Consider the following 19156-nt stretch of genomic DNA (forward strand, 5'->3'; position numbering starts at 1 on the left):
GTGTGTGTGTGTGTGTGTGTGTGTAATTGGTTTAATATAGTATAAAACAACAAGAATAAAATAGTAGTGGTAATCATAGTTTAGTGGACTGCACTTTTTAGTAAGCAAACTTTTTATTTGTATTTTGCTTTAATTGCTGTTTTATCCACTCAATTTCTTAATATTTTAAATATGAACACAAAACTATTCAATATACTTTTTTTTCAGACTTATCCAGATCTCAAAAATGCATAAATCAAATTCTATTTTGTATAAGAAACATAGTTCAGGTGGGATAATCTGTTGACATGACAACAAGTATTCATGTGCTTCACTTGTTGAACCTTTATGTAAGAGTGGCAAGAAGAAATTTATTCTTGAAGACACACTAAGTTCTGTTTATAGTTTGTTGCATTGTGTCTCTGCGAACCAAGAGGGAGGGAGATACTCCTCTTAAATGTGACCACATTTAACTTTTTACAGTGGTAAAAAGGGAAACAAACATCTCACATCGCCCTGAACACATCATCCCCAATGTGAAACTGGAAGAAACCCTGTCAGTATCCAGAGGACTTAAAAGTGGAGCGGAGGATCACCTCCCAGCAGGACAGTGAACCTAACCACTGATGTCATACATGTTACACACAAGTGGATTCTACTTATTCATTTTGAAGGGAATTTAATTTTGGGGGTATTCAAATAATTAAAAAAAAGGCTACATACAACCGGTTCAAGCATAAAATACACACAAGTTAAAACCAGCTCCCATCCTATCATCTCTAATATCTGTGAGGAAAACATGTAGAGATCCAGGTTTAATTCAAAGCCAATTTCCAGAACCGAAACTGAGCTTCTGCAAATTCGGACAGAAAGATCCTGTTTCTCTCTGTCTCTTGTACAGAGACTTTTTAAATTGCTTGCCATCTGACTTCCTCTTAACTGAAATATTCATACAAGAGAACAGATGGCACCCTTTGCTTTTGCTTCCTTTTCTCGTCCCGTGTGCACTTTTATGTTGTGAGCGAGCGTCTTGTGCGCCGCTACACGTGTGTAACCTCCACTCGTGTAACTTGGAAGTGCCTGCAGACCCTTTTGCTATGCATCCTCAAATTACCGCTGAGCAAGGAGTTTCACACTGCGCTCTTTAAAGCGGCATCTTTCAGCTTCAAAGGCACCAGTGTCTGGCTTTTATATTAGCCTTTCATCTTTTAAAGAAATCTCCATACTGCTCTTAATTTGTCAATCTTTATTGGAGTTTTACCAGCCGGCGCTGCAATATTATGAGTCAGTCAGTAATGGCTTTAGAGTTATGAATTCACTTTAGTCACACAAACACAACCCAGAACATCTCCCTAATTGATCTCATCTGAATTCACTTTTAGGCGTCAGCTAAATGGCGAGGACCGGAGCAGTCCTCGCTCGTTAATGAATACGTAATCAGACCAGTTCAGGCTTTTTAAAGATTAATGATTAGAACTGAATAAACTGGCGTTCCCACAGCTTCACAAAAGTAACACAAAAAGAAACTTAATGTGTAATCGTGCATCATAAGAGAAGCACTCAAGCTGAAGAGAGGACTTGGATGACATGGCAAACATTAAGAAGACAGCTTAAAAAAAACAAAAAACAAACAAAAAAAAAAACATTTCAATAGATTTACAGATCAGACGAGGCAGTGCTAGCTTTTTATGCTCAAGAGCCGCACGTAAAAGTGGTGTTTTTTCAGTTTTTCTGTCTTTTCCCACCTTTAAGGCATTAACATGCTCGGAGCTGTGGTTCCACACCTGCATTCTGGTGTCCCTGGATGAATTCATGCAAACAAAGGGAAAGAAATTAGAGGGAGTGAGAGAGAGAGGGGGGTGGAAAGACGTTCATTATTTTCAACAACATCTGTCTAAAATGGTTAAACATGATTCACTGACTCTGATGCGTCTGTGTGAAAAGCACTACATGCATTTCCATGCGGCCTTACTATAAAGGGAACAGAGGTGCAACATGCGGATGTCGTATTATATTAGTCAGAGAAAAATGGCATATTAGGTATGCACCGGTGGGTCAAAAACAGGTGAATAAAATCAGCCTTTCCTGTAAGGCGATTAACCTTTGATATAAAAGATTAAAAAAACAATATCTGACATGAATTGCTGAACAAAGGTTAACAAAAAAATAGCTAAAAACACTTAAAATATATATTTTGAATTGTTGTTTCCAAACTTTAGGTGTTTATTTTTAAATATATCTCATGGGGAAAAACACAAACTGAAATATATCTGTAATATTTTCCTCATCTAGCAAAACTAATGCATCTACAGAAGCAAGAGTTTCAGGATATGTATCTACTTGCTTTGCAGATCTGATGAAATTATAGCAAATTCCTCCATACAAAATAGCTTAGGTTCAATCATCTAGACCAAAGAGGATCAGTAAACATACATAATTAAAATGATCGAGAATTTGTCATGAATTCTCAAATTCATGACAAAGTCAGGACTTTAATTAGGCAACTCTAACAACTGTATTTGGTTTGATCTACAAACATATGACATATGGGTACACTTCAGTCATTAAATTAAAGTATAGGTGTACTACTTTTAAGCACTCACTTACAATTCTGAATATGTATCTACACAGAGTACATAATAGGTGACAGAGAAATGATAAATAACAATAAGCATAGTACAAAAAAACCCCCTCCAAACAACTGTAATGCACGCTACTGTCCTCTCCACAACTGATAATTATCACCACTGAGTCATCCATCAAATAATGATAATGTTTGTTGTCAGCACAAGTAGCAAGCAAATCAGGCAACAACTGTCGTTAAATTAGATTTTCGTAGGGGTGCTTACAGCAGGGATCATTTGTCAGTTAACATGCTGATCAACAATGCAGAACATGTTGCATCCCCTTACTGAGATGAGCCATGCTGTAATTATCCAGGCTAGTGTTTGCAATAAAAGTTGGTTTGGAGATTAAAACTGTTTACTTTGCTCCCTTCCTAAAATCTGAGGGGTTGGAATGTGCATTATTGCAAGGTTTAAAAAGATTTGCACTGCGAAATCGGCTGGTTTGAGTAACAGTTATTGTGTGAAGACACCCTGTAATCCATATAAATGTGAGAAAATAATGGAAGTCAAATATATGACAGAAAAGTTTTTGTGTTTATTTTTTAGATGAGTCCTGGACTAGGAAATGTCTTTTAGAAATCTCATCCTTAAAAACGGGTCAACTCCTCTGCAGGAAATATATACTGCATTTTATTAGCATTGCTAACCGTGCCTGGACTATTGTTGGGGGTCTGAGAAATAAATCATGAATTTTCTTACAACACTGCTAAAACACTGGCATCAAACTAATTAAAAATAAAGTTTGGCTTCACGGTAAACATCAAATACGCTAATCTGAAATGTTAAATGTTGACAAATAAAAGAAAGTCCTCTCCTTCGAGCCGGATTCGAACCAGCGACCTAAGGATTCCCGTGAAACCACTACAGTCCTCCGCTCTACCAACTGAGCTATCGAAGGGAGATACAGAAGCTAAAAAAATTTAGAATATTGAGAGTGGGAAAGGGTGGTGGTCGCTGTGAGTTATATGATTCCTGAGTTCGGTTAGCTTTATCGTTCCCATAATACATTTCAAAGAGAAAATTACGGACTTCCGAGTTGAAATTGTCAGTGCGCTTTTGCTAACCAGTCTTCTGTGTCGCTAACATAAATTAGCATAAGCTAATTCGCTAATTCTTCACGAATCCCGCGGACAACTAACACAGTTCCTTTAAGGATTATTGTCAGGAAAATGTTCACATTTAAACAGATCGAAATGCCTATTTGATTATTTTATTCATAAAGGAAAACAGCTATATCTAGCTTTTGCTGCTTTGTCAACCGCTGTATTGTAAATAAAGTTTTTTTTTCTTTAAATGGAAGACCTCTCGTTTAGTATGTGAGAGGTAGCGGAATCGATGCCCGCATTCTGCAAGCCTTTCTTTATTATTAATCTAAATTCTATGTTCATGGCGACTTTAAATGTAAGAATAACAGCTAAGAAACGTTTTAGACTTTAACTGGATGCTTAACTTAAATTGCCAACTTTTAGGTCATCTTAATCTAGCGTCTAAAGACCAGTCATGCCATTCCTTAAATGTTCCATGCTGCAAGAAATATTTTTATTCAGACTTTTATTCATACTCTAACAAAATATTTTAAATGTGTTAACTTATTTCACAGTTTAAATAGCTTTTTGTAACAGTTGTACCAATTTAACCTCCCTTTTCATTTGTTCAGAACGCCTAGTCATATCTGTGAAAACATGTAATTTAGCATCCTTTTATTTTGCCCTCTGACTGAACCAAGCATATAAAGACAATAACTAAAAATATCAGCAGTGGAATTACTTTTACTATTGTCTTCATCTGCTCCAACTTCTTCTTTTGAGATATACTGTTTTTGTGAAAACTAGTCATCTGGTATAAACCTTGTATATTGTTTTTCTCTTCTTTTTAAACTTTCCCAGTTTCTGAGCAAGACTTGGCCGATCCTTCTTGTTTTCTACTCTGAGATTTGCAACTAATTCATCTGAATTAATCTGTTTTCTGAAAAACCTGTTTCTCCAACACAACCGATCATCTTGTGTGACCTCAATTTTCTCTGTCTGTTTATTTATATGCTCCAGTATTCACAACCAAAGTTCTTGTTTAAACAAAAATAAAGATATATGGAGATCAAATCTTGAATTGTGAGCTTAGAGATGGGACAAAGTTATTCTATAATGAAGAAAGTTAACTTCAGCATCATTTTGTCACCCTCTATTGGGCGTGTTTAGAAGCTGTTACACAGCTGTTGAATACTGACCTGCTCTGTTTCAAATATGGGCAAGGTAAAAATGGCAAGCTGAACTAAAAAAAGAACTGACACCAACTGGGTTGGACCAAACACCCTCTTCTCTTGACCGTGTGACTCAGCGTCTGACCGTGTTTTTCTTTGTTGCGCAAACCTTTACCAAAGCTGTGGTTTGATTGAGTTTAGGTGCAGTTTAAAATTGTTTCCCCAAGGCTAGTGTCATGGACAACTTGGAGAAGCAGCTGATATGTCCCATATGCTTGGAAATGTTTACAAAGCCTGTGGTCATCCTACCCTGCCAGCATAACCTGTGCAGAAAATGTGCCAATGATGTTTTTCAGGTAAGCAAACAAATAAAATCAACTTATTTTCGCTTGAAATCGGAGTAAAAGACAGCTATGGAGCATTGTTATTTATGTCTGCCATTTGAATATTAATACTTTAAAGTTCTTTCCTAAACATTTTAAGATGTTAGCAGTTGAACAAGCTACTGTTTAAATGACAAATTAACTGCCAGATTAGAAACACTTAAATATTTACGTATATGCGTTGTTGGAACATTATTAATGTAATAAATGAAAGGTACAAGTTCTTTAAAGTTGTTCCAAAGTATTATTTGTTTGCATTTACTCTTCTCAAAATGTATGAACGAATTAGCAGTTTTACACAGCATGGATTCCACATTGGTATTGCTTTCCTGTTAATCTCCTAGATTAACATTTCATAACTGTTTATTAAATATATCTATTTATTCATCACAGCCCTGTTAAAACAATAAAAATAATATGCTTTTGCTTTCAGGCTGCAAACCCATATCTCCCAACCAGAAGTGGCTCGCTGACGTCTGGAGGCCGTTTCCGATGCCCGTCCTGCAGACACGAGGTGGTTCTGGACAGGCATGGTGTGTACGGCCTGCAGAGAAACCTGCTGGTTGAGAATATTATTGATATGTTCAAGCAGGAGTCAAGCAGGTGAGTCCAAGCAGATACAGGGCCTGTTGTCATTCAACAACCACAAATCTGAGTGTGTTTTATTGCGATTTTATGGTAGATTTACACAAGTTTGCACTCAGTGGCGCAAAAAGTGGGTATGCACTGTATGCAACGCATAGGGGCGCTGCACTAGAGGGGGCGCAAAAAACAATGAGGGGAATTTTTTTCTCGTCAGCATTTTATGTACTTAACAGCTGTTAGTGTATGAAATGATCAATAACAGAGGAACAGCACTGATTAGGCGCCCCTCCCCTCCTGCCAGCCGCTCTCCCCTCCCATACAGATAGCTTGGTTCTCCCTTCGAGAACGCGCTGAGGATAGGGATAACTACCGCTGCTCTGTCAGTGACTAGCTGTCTTTCTATCAACTTTTTTTTTTGAAGAATCGCATTAGAAGAGGTTGGTAGAAACAGCAAAATAAAAAAAAAACTCAATTTTTTTGTTTGTGCTAGTTTGCAACCTCTATATCTTGTTTATTACATCCATGTAATACATCCATGTGTATCGTCAAACTCTGTTGATATCAGGCTCTGTGTTTAATTCACATTTTCCTTTTAGTTTCTTTTTTGCAACATTTCAAAAGTTTGCTTAAAATTTGCTACTGAATAGCCAAAAGGTGTATGTGTCCCTACAAAACTAAAACTCATAGATTCCAGATGCTTCATTTAAGACAAAGTAAAGAGATTGTGCCCTAATTTTAGAAAATCAAATCGTTGAATCATCAGAAGAACGAGCTTTCTTATTACATACTTTAATTCATAGTGAGTAGAAACCCTATCACATCCACTCCTGTGCACTGATCAGCATCCAGCTATATCGATTACCTTGTTGACATTGCATGTGTTAACCAAAAAAAAAAAAAGTGGCTGACGGCTCGTCGATAATCTGCCGAGGTGTGTAACAGTGACATTATCAAAGCAACGTCACATGTCAGATCAGTATGCAGTGAAATGACAGAAAGGTGTTGCTGTTTTCCTCACACCTCAACAGCAGCACCAGGCCAGCACAGGAGAGGAAGGAAGAAACGCCCATGTGCGACGTTCACGAGGACGAAAAGATCAACATTTACTGTGTAACCCACGGCGTGCCCACGTGTTCGATGTGTAAGGTGTTCGGAGCCCACAAGGACTGCGAGGTGGCGCCCCTCGGCACTGTCTACGAGACAAAGAGGGTGAGAGCTTGGAGGTTTGAGATAACGGTCTTCCTTCATCAGAGTAATTGTTATGAGTTCAGTTGGAACACGCTATAAAGTTACATAAAATATTTAGATATGTATTCCTTTCTTCAAATTCTGAAGATTACGTCGCCTCAGTATTTGCTAAATTACCTGTAATACTTAGGTGAAAGTAATACAGAACTCTGTGAACCACATTGCTCTGGTCACACCTGGTTGCTCCAAAACATTAACTTTGTTGTTCTAGGTTACTTTCTAACTAATTCGGAGCAATATTTAGGGTCACCGTCCATTTTGAGGACTCATTTGCTCACAAGTTTGACTGAGACAAAGACGAATCTTCAATATTTCCAAAGAATTACCTTACCTCGTGATATTTATTTTATGAAGTGGAACAGTCTCTCTTTCAGTAAAACACTCTTTGACCATGATGATGCCGCAGGCGTGCTTCTAATTTGGGATAGTGTTGTTAGGCTTGTGGCCTTCCCCCCATTTTCTTCAAATGTAACATTAGTCAGTAGAGCCAAATTTTAGTTTTATGATTATAGGACCAAAAGGCGAGTCTCCAAACATGTTCTTCCAGATAGCATTTTGAAATTTTTATCTGATTTTTTTATGCATCTTCATTGCCGAGCGGCCTTTCAGAGAGTGTCGGGACAAGACACAGTTTTCTCTGGATGATGTCTGTCTCACCAACTTTCAGGCAGCAACTCGCTCTTGTCCTGGGGTTGATGCAGACATTGTACACAAAACACACATTGATCCCTGAGACACAGTCTGTTACTCCTTACCTGAAACCTTTTATTGTTGGACAATTCTATGATTGCACACAACTGTTGGAACTGATAGACGAGGAACGTTTCAGGGGTTTGGATTTTATCAACGATGAACCAGGCTTCTGAAGGTTCACGGTTCTTTTGACACCTAGATTGGTTACTTTTGACTTTTTCGTGATGTTATATACAGGGTAGGAAAGTCACAGGTGTGCCTCCACTTAACTTCAGCTTTAGGAAATTATTTAAAGGCATATTAACCCTATTTTTTGTAAGAGTCATTTTATGCTGCGTTTATCGGCACCTGGTTTCAAGTGTCCCTGATTTCAACCGACAATCCCTCCCATCTTGTCTTTGTGTCCAGTCCGAGCTGAGTGACGGGATAGCCATGATGGTTGGGAACAACGACAGGATCCAAGGCATCATTAGTCAGCTCGATGAAGCCTGCCGTGTCATAGAGGTCAGTGTTGAGCGACTGCAGCGTCCAGCTGCTCACAGTGGGCTTCAACCTGTGCATGCACTAACCCACCTGTAGAGACTTACAAACTGGTGTAATGTGCCCTTGTCACTGGCACTCTTTTCACCTTTTCCAGCATGCCTCTGTGGGCTTTACACAAAAGGAGAGAGAGGAAAATTGGTATTTTCGGTGCCACTGTGTTCTGTTCCATCCCTCCCTCCCTCCATTAATTCATTTTCCTTTTTTTCCCCCCTTGCCTCAAACACCTGATTTCTGGTCTGCTCCTGTAGCATGTACAACAAAACAAGCAGGGTCATAGATGGGGAGGAGGACAGGCAGCTTTCCTTTGGTTTATACGTGACAGTCAGATTTAGCTCAGAGAAAGCTGGATTGGTTCCAGTTTCCCATGTGTCGTCTTTTGCGTTCAGATAGCGCGTAAGGAAGGAGGTTTACTGTATTTTCAGTGCCTTACAAAACTAATCGCACTGCTTAAACCCTTCCACAACCTTCATTATGTTTTACTGGTATTTTATGTAATAAACCATAGTAAACTTCTGGTTAAGCTAATAAAAGTCTGAAATGCATGATGTGCATTTGTATTCAGCCCATTTCACTCTAATATGATGAAGTCAAAGCCAGTAGAGCCTATTACTTTCAGGTTGTTGGCAACTATGAATCAATACAAAGAGTGGTAGTCTTCCATTCATAAACTTGTCAGCTTAAATTTCAGCGTTCTCGTCTGCAACATGCTGATGTGCCCCTTGGCAAGGCGCTTAACCTCAAATTGCCTTTTACTGTGGAGATTTGGCTGTACTAAAAAAGTGCTTTGAGGGGTTAGTCTGAGTTCAAAAGCACAGTCTGGATTCATTCCATCTACCATTCAGAAATATACATGATGAGGACAAAAGAGTCCACCTGTTAATAATTTGTTATTTGTACAAATACATATGTTCCTTAAAGGCTTTAGATATGTGTTAGAGAACGTTAGTGAACGTGTCATTGAGTAATATTCAATCCATCATTCAAAAATAGAAAGACTATTACACAACGACAAACTTACCAAGACATGGAGAAATTCAAAGTTGTGTCATTAAATACATGTTATTAGGAATACAACATGTAAGAAAATATAAAATAAGGCATAAAATTGTGTATTTTGAACACATTTAATGAGCCAAATGTGTTCATAATGTTAAAAGTTCTGCAGTTAGTGCAAAAATAACAAACTGTTATTTTGGTGGCATTGCTAAGCTATCACATTTGTTTTAAAATGTATGTTTAAAATAAAACCATGAAACTGAATTTAGCCAACAAACTCACTCAGGTAACATCCAAATTACTGCAAAAAAGAAACTAATAAACTCTTCCTGTAGATCCTGTAGATCGAGTCTGCTTCCTGTAGACTCGATCTACAGGACGCAACATTTTAGTTGCTAGACATGTAAAAAAAAAATTAAAATAAATAAATAAAACATTAATGTTGAACAAACTATAACAAGGTTGAAAGAGAATAAATACTTTTGCAAGGTAATGTAAATAAAAAAAAACACAAAATAACATTTAAAATAAAGCTAGCTGCAAGCATCTTTGATTTTCAATATTTAAAGCTGTTTTCTCCCACAAATTACATTTGCATACACTCACTCAGCTAACCTGAATTATTAATGTGGATTGAATTTCCCATCTTTCCCACACATGCTCCTATATCTCTTTTTTTTTCTCCCCTCACCCCCATCTCCCTCTCCTAACCCCAGGAGAACGGTCGGAGGCAGAAGACGAAGGTGTGCGAGAAGTTTGACCACCTCTACTCCGTGCTGGAGGAGAAGAAGAGGCAGATGAGTCAGAAAGTGACGGCCGAGCAGGAAGAGAAGGTGAACTACATCCAGGGCCTCACAAAGAAGTACGGAGACCATCTTGAGGAGAGCTGCAAGGTCGTGGAGAGGGGGATTCAGACCATGGAGGAGACAGAAATGGCTCTTTTCCTTCAGGTCAGGACAATAAGTTGACTTTAAACTTTGCCAGTTTAAAATAAACTCTGCCTTTATCATCTAACAATGTGAATTATTGTCTCTTCCAGAATGTAAGGGATCTCCTTAAAAAGTGAGTACTTGCTTACATCCACATTGTTATACAACTGCAAGGCCAACAACTTTGTTTCGTTTCGTTTCATGCTCCTGTGGTTTTAAAACTTTTTCATTGATTTCCTCGTGAATGATTCACCACATCTGCTCTTGCACCCAAACGCAGCTTAATCCACACCTTCTTTCTGATGTGAAAAATAATTCTGCGAAATGTTGCAAATCACTATCTAGAGCTGAGGCGTCCTGAAATAATCCGCAGGAAGGCGCCGGAAATCACAAATGTATAAATACACTTCGAGACATGTTACTTTGAGCGTTTGATGCTGGAGTCTCGTCAATGGGTGTGCTACTTTAAATAACTGCCCTCAGAATCGAAGACGCTTCCAGCACAGCGCACTTGGACAAGGTTGAGCGCGGCTACGAGAAAATGGATCACTACAAAGTCGACTTCAGAAGAGAACGCAAGGCTCTCGACAGCCTCGACTTCATCCGAGGTGAAGGGATGTAGATTATTTACGAGGTGCGTCTGTTTGTTTTTTCTCTACTTACCTGCGATTTGTCTGAACGCTGCTCACTTTGTTTTCGCAGACGATGACGACGAGAATGAAGACGAAGGAGACGGAGAGGCGGGAGAGGGTGCGCGGACTGTTTCTGGAGGGGCTGCGGTTTCAGCCCCCCCTGCACAGCCCAGTGCCCCCCAGCAAATAAACCCCTCCCTGAGCCCAACCAGTAGCTCTCCTTCCACCTAACTGGTACAAAACATGCATCTTAACGAGCAGCTGGAGAGCTGCTGCTGCTGCTGCTGCTGCTGCTCAATGTTGATTTCTGATCAGTTGTGATCGGGCAAATAAATGCAAGAGAAATTCTAGATCTGTAAGAAAGGAAACGTCTGAACCGTCAGGAAAATCAGTCTTATTTCTTTGCATCATATTTATATGTTTTAATTCCTCTGTTCCGCTCATTTTTGATAGGCCTCGTGTTGCTATTGGCTACGTCCAGAAATGAGATACATTTTTAAAGCCGCTGTCCTTTAACAGCTCAATGTTAAAGTACGTAATTAGACCCAAGAGGAAAATTGGTTCGCTCTCTTTTTTGCTCCTTCCGTGTTGTTTCTATGGCAGATATAACTTTATATGGGCAGCAGAAAAGTGCAGAAAAATATCAGTGACATTTCAGTGTTTTATTGCCCGTTTGTTCTTTTTTTTTTGTCACATAGCACATGGATATTTTAATATATTTAATGTCATTTTGCCATTTTGTTATACATAAATTGTGAGATTAAAATGTATGCAACACTTTACTGCTGACACTGTACAATATCTCATTGTAACATTTACATGTGCATCTAATTATATTAGAATATACTTTCGTAAATCACTTCAAAACAAATTTGCACTCATTACACACAGAGTAATATATTTCAAGTAATTTGTGTCAATTTTCATGACTGTAGCTTTCAGCAAAAAATAAAAATAAAAAATCTGTCTTAAGACCAAAAGAGAAAATTATTACATATACATATATATAATTGTTGTTATGGTTTACTGAAGAATGAGGCTGTTCAGAGTCTTGCTTCCAAAGAAATTAACGGGAAACTGAGTGGAAGGAAAAAGTGAGGGAGAAAAAGTTGCATAAGCAACAAGAATAACTGCAGTTTTAAACTGTGAAGAAAAGCTTCCACTCAGACGTACCCATGATATGAGCTGCAGCTGTTACAATTTATTTGTTAAGCCCCCCCAGAAAGAAATCAGGGTCCAAGAGTTTTACGGAAGAGTAAAGCGTCACAAAATCTAAATTGCTTGAGGTTCAGTGTGACGTTTCCACAATCAGGGATGATTTGGTGTGCTGATGGTGTTAGTTTGTTTTGTTGAGTTCACGTTTTCCTCTGCTGATAAGCTATATGTAGATGCTGATTTAATTTTCCAGCAGGATTTGAACCTGCAGGTACCAGCTGGCTCAGCTGACCTTCACCCCCAATTCACGCTAATGCAGACACCACCAGATATTGACGGTTTATAATGTGCAGCACACGGGTTTACTTTCAGCAGGCCAACATTTATGTTAAAAATCCTTCATTTGTTCCAATTTTGACATTTTCCAATTTTACGAGATTCGAAACTTTGGGTTTTAAGCCTCAATAAACAATTTAGCAAAAAAATAAACACTTTTTTTTTTTTTACATTTTGCTCTTCATAATAACTTAAACTTCTTGAATTGCAATATTAAAAATAACTTTTTCACGACGTTCTGCTTTACTGACCTACACCTGCATTTCTTATTTGATTGTTTTTGTCCCTCTCTGCGTAAGTTCGTTCAGCTGGAGCTTCTGTCTGAATTCTCTCGTTTCCCACCTTGTGCTCACGTCTCAAGACCGCAAATGCTCTTCGTGGTCTCACCTTGACGCGGCTTCGCTTCCGAGATGGTCCATCACTGAGTCCCATCTAATCGCTGCACAGCATCAGTCAGTCAGTGAGTTGGATCCTTTACAAATGGGCCCAGTGCAGCACTACGGGCTCTTAGTGGACACGTGAGCTATAAGGGATGAGTCACTCAGTGTCCAGATCTTGTCCAGTGTATCTTTAAGGTCAGAGATCAACACAGAGGCTCACATATTGTGCTTAGCATTCATCAGTGGTACATATCTGAGCTAAGGTTGCTTCTTGATGGTGTAATGAGAAGTGCCTCTTGAGGTTGCAGAGGGAATTGCTCTACTGTTTCCACCTGCAGGAGCTCCCACGCGTCCGGAAATTGTTGCCTTTTGTTTGTGTTTTTGGTTGTAACTATTTAATCCGTATCATTTAGATTTATCATTCGAGCTACACGTGTCTTAAAAAAAATCTTGAAAATAGATTTGGCTCCCACATTTGGTTGGAGCTTCGGTTTACTCCTGCAAGGATATCGACAGAGAAGTGTAAGCTTTGCATTTGTTTATTTTTTATTTAAAAAATATAAATATAAGACGTGTCGTTGCACAACAGAAAAAAAAAAATGTCTGGTTGCACGTAAGTTTATTAACAAACATAAATATCATAAATACAGCGGTTCATAATCTAAAACAAAATACAAATTTATGTTTGAACGAAAAGAAAAGTGCGTCTTCTGAAACTCTACAAATTCGACACCAACATCAAAATGGCAAGGTATAACCGGACCGGTCCAGCCCGTTTACGCTCCATCATTTTTAGGTTAAAGCTATAAATTATAGAGTGATAAAGCAGCACTATATTGCACACAGCATGTTTTTGTGCTAATAAATGCAGAACAAAAAAACAAAATAAAATAAAAGATAAACAGAGGGAACTGAGATCTTTGGCGGGCTGGAGAGATGGTTTCATTTCCCAAACAGCTCCATCATCCTTCTGTTGTTCTGCGCCTGCTGGGCCAGCTGTTCCGCCTTGGACATCTCCATCATCTCCCGCAGCAGGTGGAAGGTCAGGTCCAGGGATATCGGTGGGTCTTCGGACCTCCTCCCCCTCTCCATCGACTCGTCCCCGCGGTCGGCGAAGCCACCTATGAGCGCTCGGATGTTGCCAACTTTCCCCTGCAAGAGGCGCCGCGTCAGCTGGAGCTGCTGCGCTCTGTTGAAGATGGATGGGGATCCGCCGGGATAGTACAAGGATGGGAAAGAGTTAGAGTCCCCGTTTCCCAGCCGGATGAAGTACTCCTCTCCGAGGCGCTCCAGAATGGGACCAGACTGCTGCTGCTGCTGCTCCTGCTGCTGCCTCTGCTGCTGTTCGGAGTTTTGGCTTTGGAGAGCGGGGATGCGCAGGGGACCGCCTGGGCTCTCAATAGCCCGACATTCGTAGCGCGGTAAGAAGGCAACGAGCAGAATAATGGTGGTGCCGAATAAATTGAGCTTCATGTCAGGATTTCAGCTGGAAACCTGGGAAGAGGAGGAAGGTGGGAAAAAAAACCAGCACTTAGGATTCATGTTTGCTGCGTAAAGAGACAATTACGCACGGAAAACACACCTGAAAACAGCCAGTGGTGTTCCAAATAATGTACCTATCATTTCTGAATAAATTATATCTAAATAATAATAACACCTTCTCATGTTAGAGTAAATAAAAATGATCAACTATTTAAAAAAAAAAAAATCTGTGCGTAACCTCGAATGATTGGTTAACATTTTCTACTGAGATGTTAAGAATTCAAAAAGAACCAAACAAAATCAGCAGTAATGAGTTGATAGGCATCTTTCTTTGTTTTAAATGAGAATACAAAACATACCAAGTTAAGTATTAAGCAAAAAGGAAAATAAAAACTAAGGAAGAATTTCCTTACCTTCAGTACAGGTAGTCCAGAAGTCTACAGCCGCGTAGGTTGCCAGGTACAGTTGGCGAGATGCCGCCCTCCTTCACTTCTCCGAAGAGACAAGTATATAGTTACTTAAAGGGAGAAGAGATGCTGAATGGACTTATATATAGCCGCCGTCACTACAAGCGCGTTGCTGCGAGCCCCAGATTGATTCTGCGCGTCCTCGCAGGGGTTGAACGTGAATGGACGCCTCTGACAAAGTGCTTTAGTTCGGATGGGATGAGTCATACGTGAGCATGCGCGCGCGCGCACGAGCGCCTACCTCCCCCCTCTGCGCCTGAAGATCAGGCCTAAATAGGTGCCACACCTACAGGCATTTTTCACTGGAAAGGGATAGTTGGAAATTCTAAGAGCACTTTGCTTAGAAGTTAATGGAAATGTTGGATCAATAGAAGCTCTAAATTGTGCGTGTGTGTGTTTGTGTGTGCTTTTTTTAATAACCATCTTATCAATTCAACGTTTAGTTAGCTGGTTGCTGCTTTTTATTTTTGCATGGATAGAAATATTCTGAAAACGAACACCTGCTACATAAACAGGTGCATTCAAATTGAGTTATTTCTGCATGTTGCACTAAAATAATGACTCTAAAGCAGTTCCTCAATTGACCTGAGCTGCAATTAATGAATGTGCATTTGCAAACACCTCAGGCTCACAGAGAGACATTGGCTCCAGTGATTCATTGCTGCTGCACATATGTACGTCACCATTTCTCCACCTTACTGATTCGGCCACTTTGTTTGAGAGGGGGGGGTGGGAGTGGGCCCTGCCACCAAAACTCGCTTTCAAGATGTGGAGCTTCGTCTTGAATGTTAAATAATTTCAATCTGAGGTGTTGCTGTTTCATTCTTCTTCTTCTTCTCGATTGTGTTGTAATACCTACTGCTGATTCGACCCGGTTGCTAATGGTGAAGCGTGAGGCTGCGAAAGAGTTGCAAAAAGTTGGCCCTTTTTCACCTCAGCAAAAAGTAATCCTTTTAGTAAGTCACCTTAACAATGTCACATAACTTTTCCCATTATTCGTAAAGAAAAACCCAGACATTTTGATCAGGAAAATTATGTTCCAGACATATATGCAGGGATTAAAGTGATTCAATGGATTCTGTGCTTTCAAGGAGGAGCAGCCAATCTGTGACAAAATTGTGGAGGAAATATGATTTTTTTTTTCTTTGTACGTGTTGCACAAGACAAGATTTTTATGTGACAGATCAACACAAAGTACTGCATAATTTTGCAAATCAGGCCTTTATGAAAGAGTGTCAGTAAGAGTTAGGAGACCAATTTACAGTTTACTGATAATTCACTGAGCATGTGGTATGTGGTACAGAACGACCTGCTTGGCTCCACCTGGAACTCTCCAACCTTACAGCTAAACATGGTGGAGGCGGCATTATGCTGTGGAGACGGTTAGAGTTGATGGGAAGCTGAAATAGGCTTAATACAGGGAAATAACGGAGGCTTCAGATTAAAGTTTGTTCATTGATTTGAATGGCCTAGTCAAAGTGAATACAGGGTGTGGGCGTCTTTTAGGAGCTTCATGAACCACAGTTGCTGGGAATTATGGGGAAAATAAAGAAGTCTTCAGTGTTGCTATCACAGCTAATGCACGTACTGATTGTACAGAAATCATTCTGCGCCATCCGTCGTTTTCTTATTGCTCTGTTTCGTTGGCGCCGTTCCAGAATTAGAAATATCGCATCATTAAACCTTCATTGAATCAGCTGCTTTTGACCTTCAAAATGGGTTTGCAATTGTAATAACAGTTTCCCTTCCTGGGTTTGTGATTGTTTCTGTCCAATAGGAGCAATGGTGGTTACCTGTGTGGCTTTGTTTACAGATTACAGATAAAATCACAATGCGAAAGGATAAAGGGCACTTTCAGTCCAGACCAAAAAAGTGGACCAAAAAAAGGTCTGGTCCACTTTGTACAAAACTTTAAAACAGATTTTTACTGATGTTGTTTCATCCAATCTGACTGAGCATGAGCTTTAAAAGGAGGAATGTGCGTAAATGTTGGTCTCTAGTTGTGCAGCGCTGGTAAAAGACATGCAACGATGAGATTTGATTGCACAACATATTTACTTGCAGGGGTTGAATTCATATTCGCTTTACATTTTTCAAACTTTTTCCCAATCACACCCCACAAGCAGGTACTAATGTAACTAATAATAATCTCCTGGCTGGTTTACTGGGACGTTAACTCCTTCTGATATCTTACAAGTTTCCTGATCGTGAATAATGTTTCTCTTCATGAAGTGACACATTTGGAATTGTTTAGAAACTGGCTTTCCGTGTTGCAGAGATTGACGGAGAGCTCGTCTATCTTTGCTTGTCTATTGTCGCTCCTGCTGTTTTTCCTTGTTAGACTTGTTTACTCAGACCTCTGTGCTTCGGTCCGGCAAATAGACAAAACTCTTGCCTTTATGTAAAGCTGTTTTTCATACAGTTTCCTCACTTTGTCAATCTACGTGCTCAAGGGGTTGTTGTCAAGTCCCATCAGGACAAAAAACACATGTTCCCTGACACAAATAAAACACCGGCAGAGGAGGGAGGGGCTGCTTGTGGACATCTCATGTCACCTCATTTTCAAATCACTGTCCATGGACCGATCGCTGCGACAAAAATCCTCTCCTGTGACACCCTGTGCCGGAAAGTCAGGATTAAATTTTTATCCCTTTGTTTCCTCAGTTAGAGGGAGTCTCTTAGGTGATTGTGTTAGAAAAAAATGCTTTAGTGAATTCTGGGAGGAATCCTGGAAAATAGAGATGTTTTTTGTTTTTTTTTAGCTTAATTTATTCCTAACCCAATCAAGTTACTTGTTTGGGTTTAATCAAATTTGCTAAGAAAAATCTCCAAATTCAGTTTCCCAAAGCGACTGGTTTATTAATCGGTCATTTGCCTTTCTGTGTCTGATTTAATGCAAGAACAAGTGCTTTTTCGCTTTGAAAGCATTCCCGCCTGAATTCAGACGAGTTTCACAGAATATTCCCAACGCTGTGCTCGACTTTTTCTAACAAAACTTTAATTAACCAGTCGCTCTTCGTGCTGAAGTGCGTGTGGCGACTGTGACAGCAGCGTTGATGCTTGACACCACCTGACCTGAGGCCTTTAGCGCAGGTGTCCCTCTGGTTTACAGGCCAGTCATATAACTTTTAGCAAAACACTTGACCTTTTTTATTACACACAAAAACACACATGGAGCATTTTCCAGAAATAAAATGTACTGTTATAAACCTGGTTATAAACCAAACCCCTAACCTGCCACATACAAACAGCTTTAGACTCATTTAATTAATTTTAAACTACGGTGATTCTAGTGAAGAATGAACTAATCACTGGCGATTAAATATTTAACCAGTCTCGTAATCTGTCAATAAAGACTTTAATTGATTAATATAAGTTCTTGACCTTCCCAGGATGTTTAGCAAAACATTCAATAAGCAGACGTGGTTTCCTATAATCTTCAAAACAAACAGAAATCTGAGGAAAATTAACAATTTACTAAAAATTAAATGAAACAAAATCCCACGCTATGCTAGTCTACATCTACTCGTTCCTAATTGACCAAATTAAGGAAAATACATTAATAGACAAGGTCAAACAAAGCGAAGTGAGCTTGGGAGTGGGAGAAAGGAAGGGACTCAGTCGTTGAGAAATCACCCTGAAACACTGCGCGAACAGTAAAAAGTTAGTGCCTACCTAACTTGTGGTAGGCACTAACTTGTAAGTGGTTATTTTCTAGGAACCACTTGCATTCCTGATTTATAGTTCTTATGGTTCTTCCTCCTCAGTCAGTCTTTGTTCAGCTCCAAAGACTGTTCAGCTCATAGTCTTTGGAGCCGACTGTGAGCTCCAAAGGCTCACAGTCGGCTAAACAAACCTGCTTGAAAACAGCAAATATGTTCTTTTCTTTACACACCAGAAGCTTTAAGGGAATACAAAAAAAAAAAAAACATTTTAAAGGAACCTCATCCCAAAATTAGATTGAGGTTGAATATGATAAGTAGCGAAAGATGCTAGTTGATGCTTTATTAATTAAATTCTTGATCTCAGTATTGACTGACTGCTTGTCTGTGTTGAATAAACTTTGTGATACTTCTAAATAAATTCTAATTCAGACAAATATCTCGATTCTTCTTTCAGTAATGATAATAATAATATTACAAAAAGTCGTCCTTAACACTGATTTTGACGGTTTATTAAACTGATGGATTTTTTTTTAACATAATATATTGTTACAGAGTGCAAAGAGGATTTCAAACTAAAATAGTTCTGCAGCAGCGCGTTTTGCTCTTCTTGTAAATTTGCACACAGCTCGGCAGTTGGTGCACATCCCTTATCAGAACCAGAACTGTCCATGGCGAGTCAATATTACTGCAGGCTGTCCAGCCTCTATCATGTAGGTCAGATGTCTGAGGTTTCCTTGACATTTTGCCAAGAATACCAATTGCCTATCCTGTCACACAAAGGTTGTAAAAATAAAATAATGCCCGGAAAAAACAATACTTGTTTCCACTTAAAACCAGCAGTTTATAGTCTAATTATAAG

General features: G+C 39.3%; 2 protein-coding genes and 1 non-coding gene across 4 annotated transcripts; 1 reads left to right on the top strand and 2 right to left on the bottom strand.

Moving 5' to 3' along the window:
- Positions 1–3418: 3418 nt before the first annotated feature.
- trnay-gua (transfer RNA tyrosine (anticodon GUA)) lies at positions 3419–3504 on the bottom strand. Its single transcript is given in 2 exon segments — positions 3419–3454; positions 3468–3504. It is a non-coding gene; the product is annotated as a tRNA-Tyr (tRNA).
- A 474-nt stretch (positions 3505–3978) lies between these two features.
- Positions 3979–11779, top strand: trim55b (tripartite motif containing 55b). Of its 2 annotated transcripts, none has more exons than XM_008396255.2 (8): positions 3979–5159; positions 5620–5789; positions 6800–6980; positions 8121–8216; positions 9968–10201; positions 10291–10313; positions 10664–10814; positions 10883–10966. In XM_008396255.2, the coding sequence occupies exons 1-7, from the start codon at positions 5040–5042 to the stop codon at positions 10800–10802; spliced, it is 963 nt and encodes a 320-aa protein (XP_008394477.1). In that variant the 5' UTR covers positions 3979–5039; the 3' UTR covers positions 10803–10814; positions 10883–10966. The 2 variants fall into 2 exon arrangements, with proteins under 2 accessions (XP_008394477.1, XP_008394476.1); XM_008396254.2 differs by having other exon boundaries at positions 5040–5159; positions 10664–10788; positions 10883–11779.
- A 1510-nt stretch (positions 11780–13289) lies between these two features.
- On the bottom strand, positions 13290–14791 carry crhb (corticotropin releasing hormone b). Its single transcript, XM_008396253.2, has 2 exons — positions 14579–14791; positions 13290–14177 (listed from the first exon to the last, which is right to left on the bottom strand). Exon 2 carries the CDS (start codon positions 14154–14156, stop codon positions 13626–13628), a length of 531 nt encoding a protein of 176 aa, XP_008394475.1. The 5' UTR covers positions 14157–14177; positions 14579–14791; the 3' UTR covers positions 13290–13625.
- Positions 14792–19156: the final 4365 nt, after the last annotated feature.

This window comes from Poecilia reticulata, linkage group LG20 (genome assembly GCF_000633615.1).
Source record: "Poecilia reticulata strain Guanapo linkage group LG20, Guppy_female_1.0+MT, whole genome shotgun sequence".
Classification (NCBI taxonomy): domain Eukaryota; kingdom Metazoa; phylum Chordata; class Actinopteri; order Cyprinodontiformes; family Poeciliidae; genus Poecilia; species Poecilia reticulata.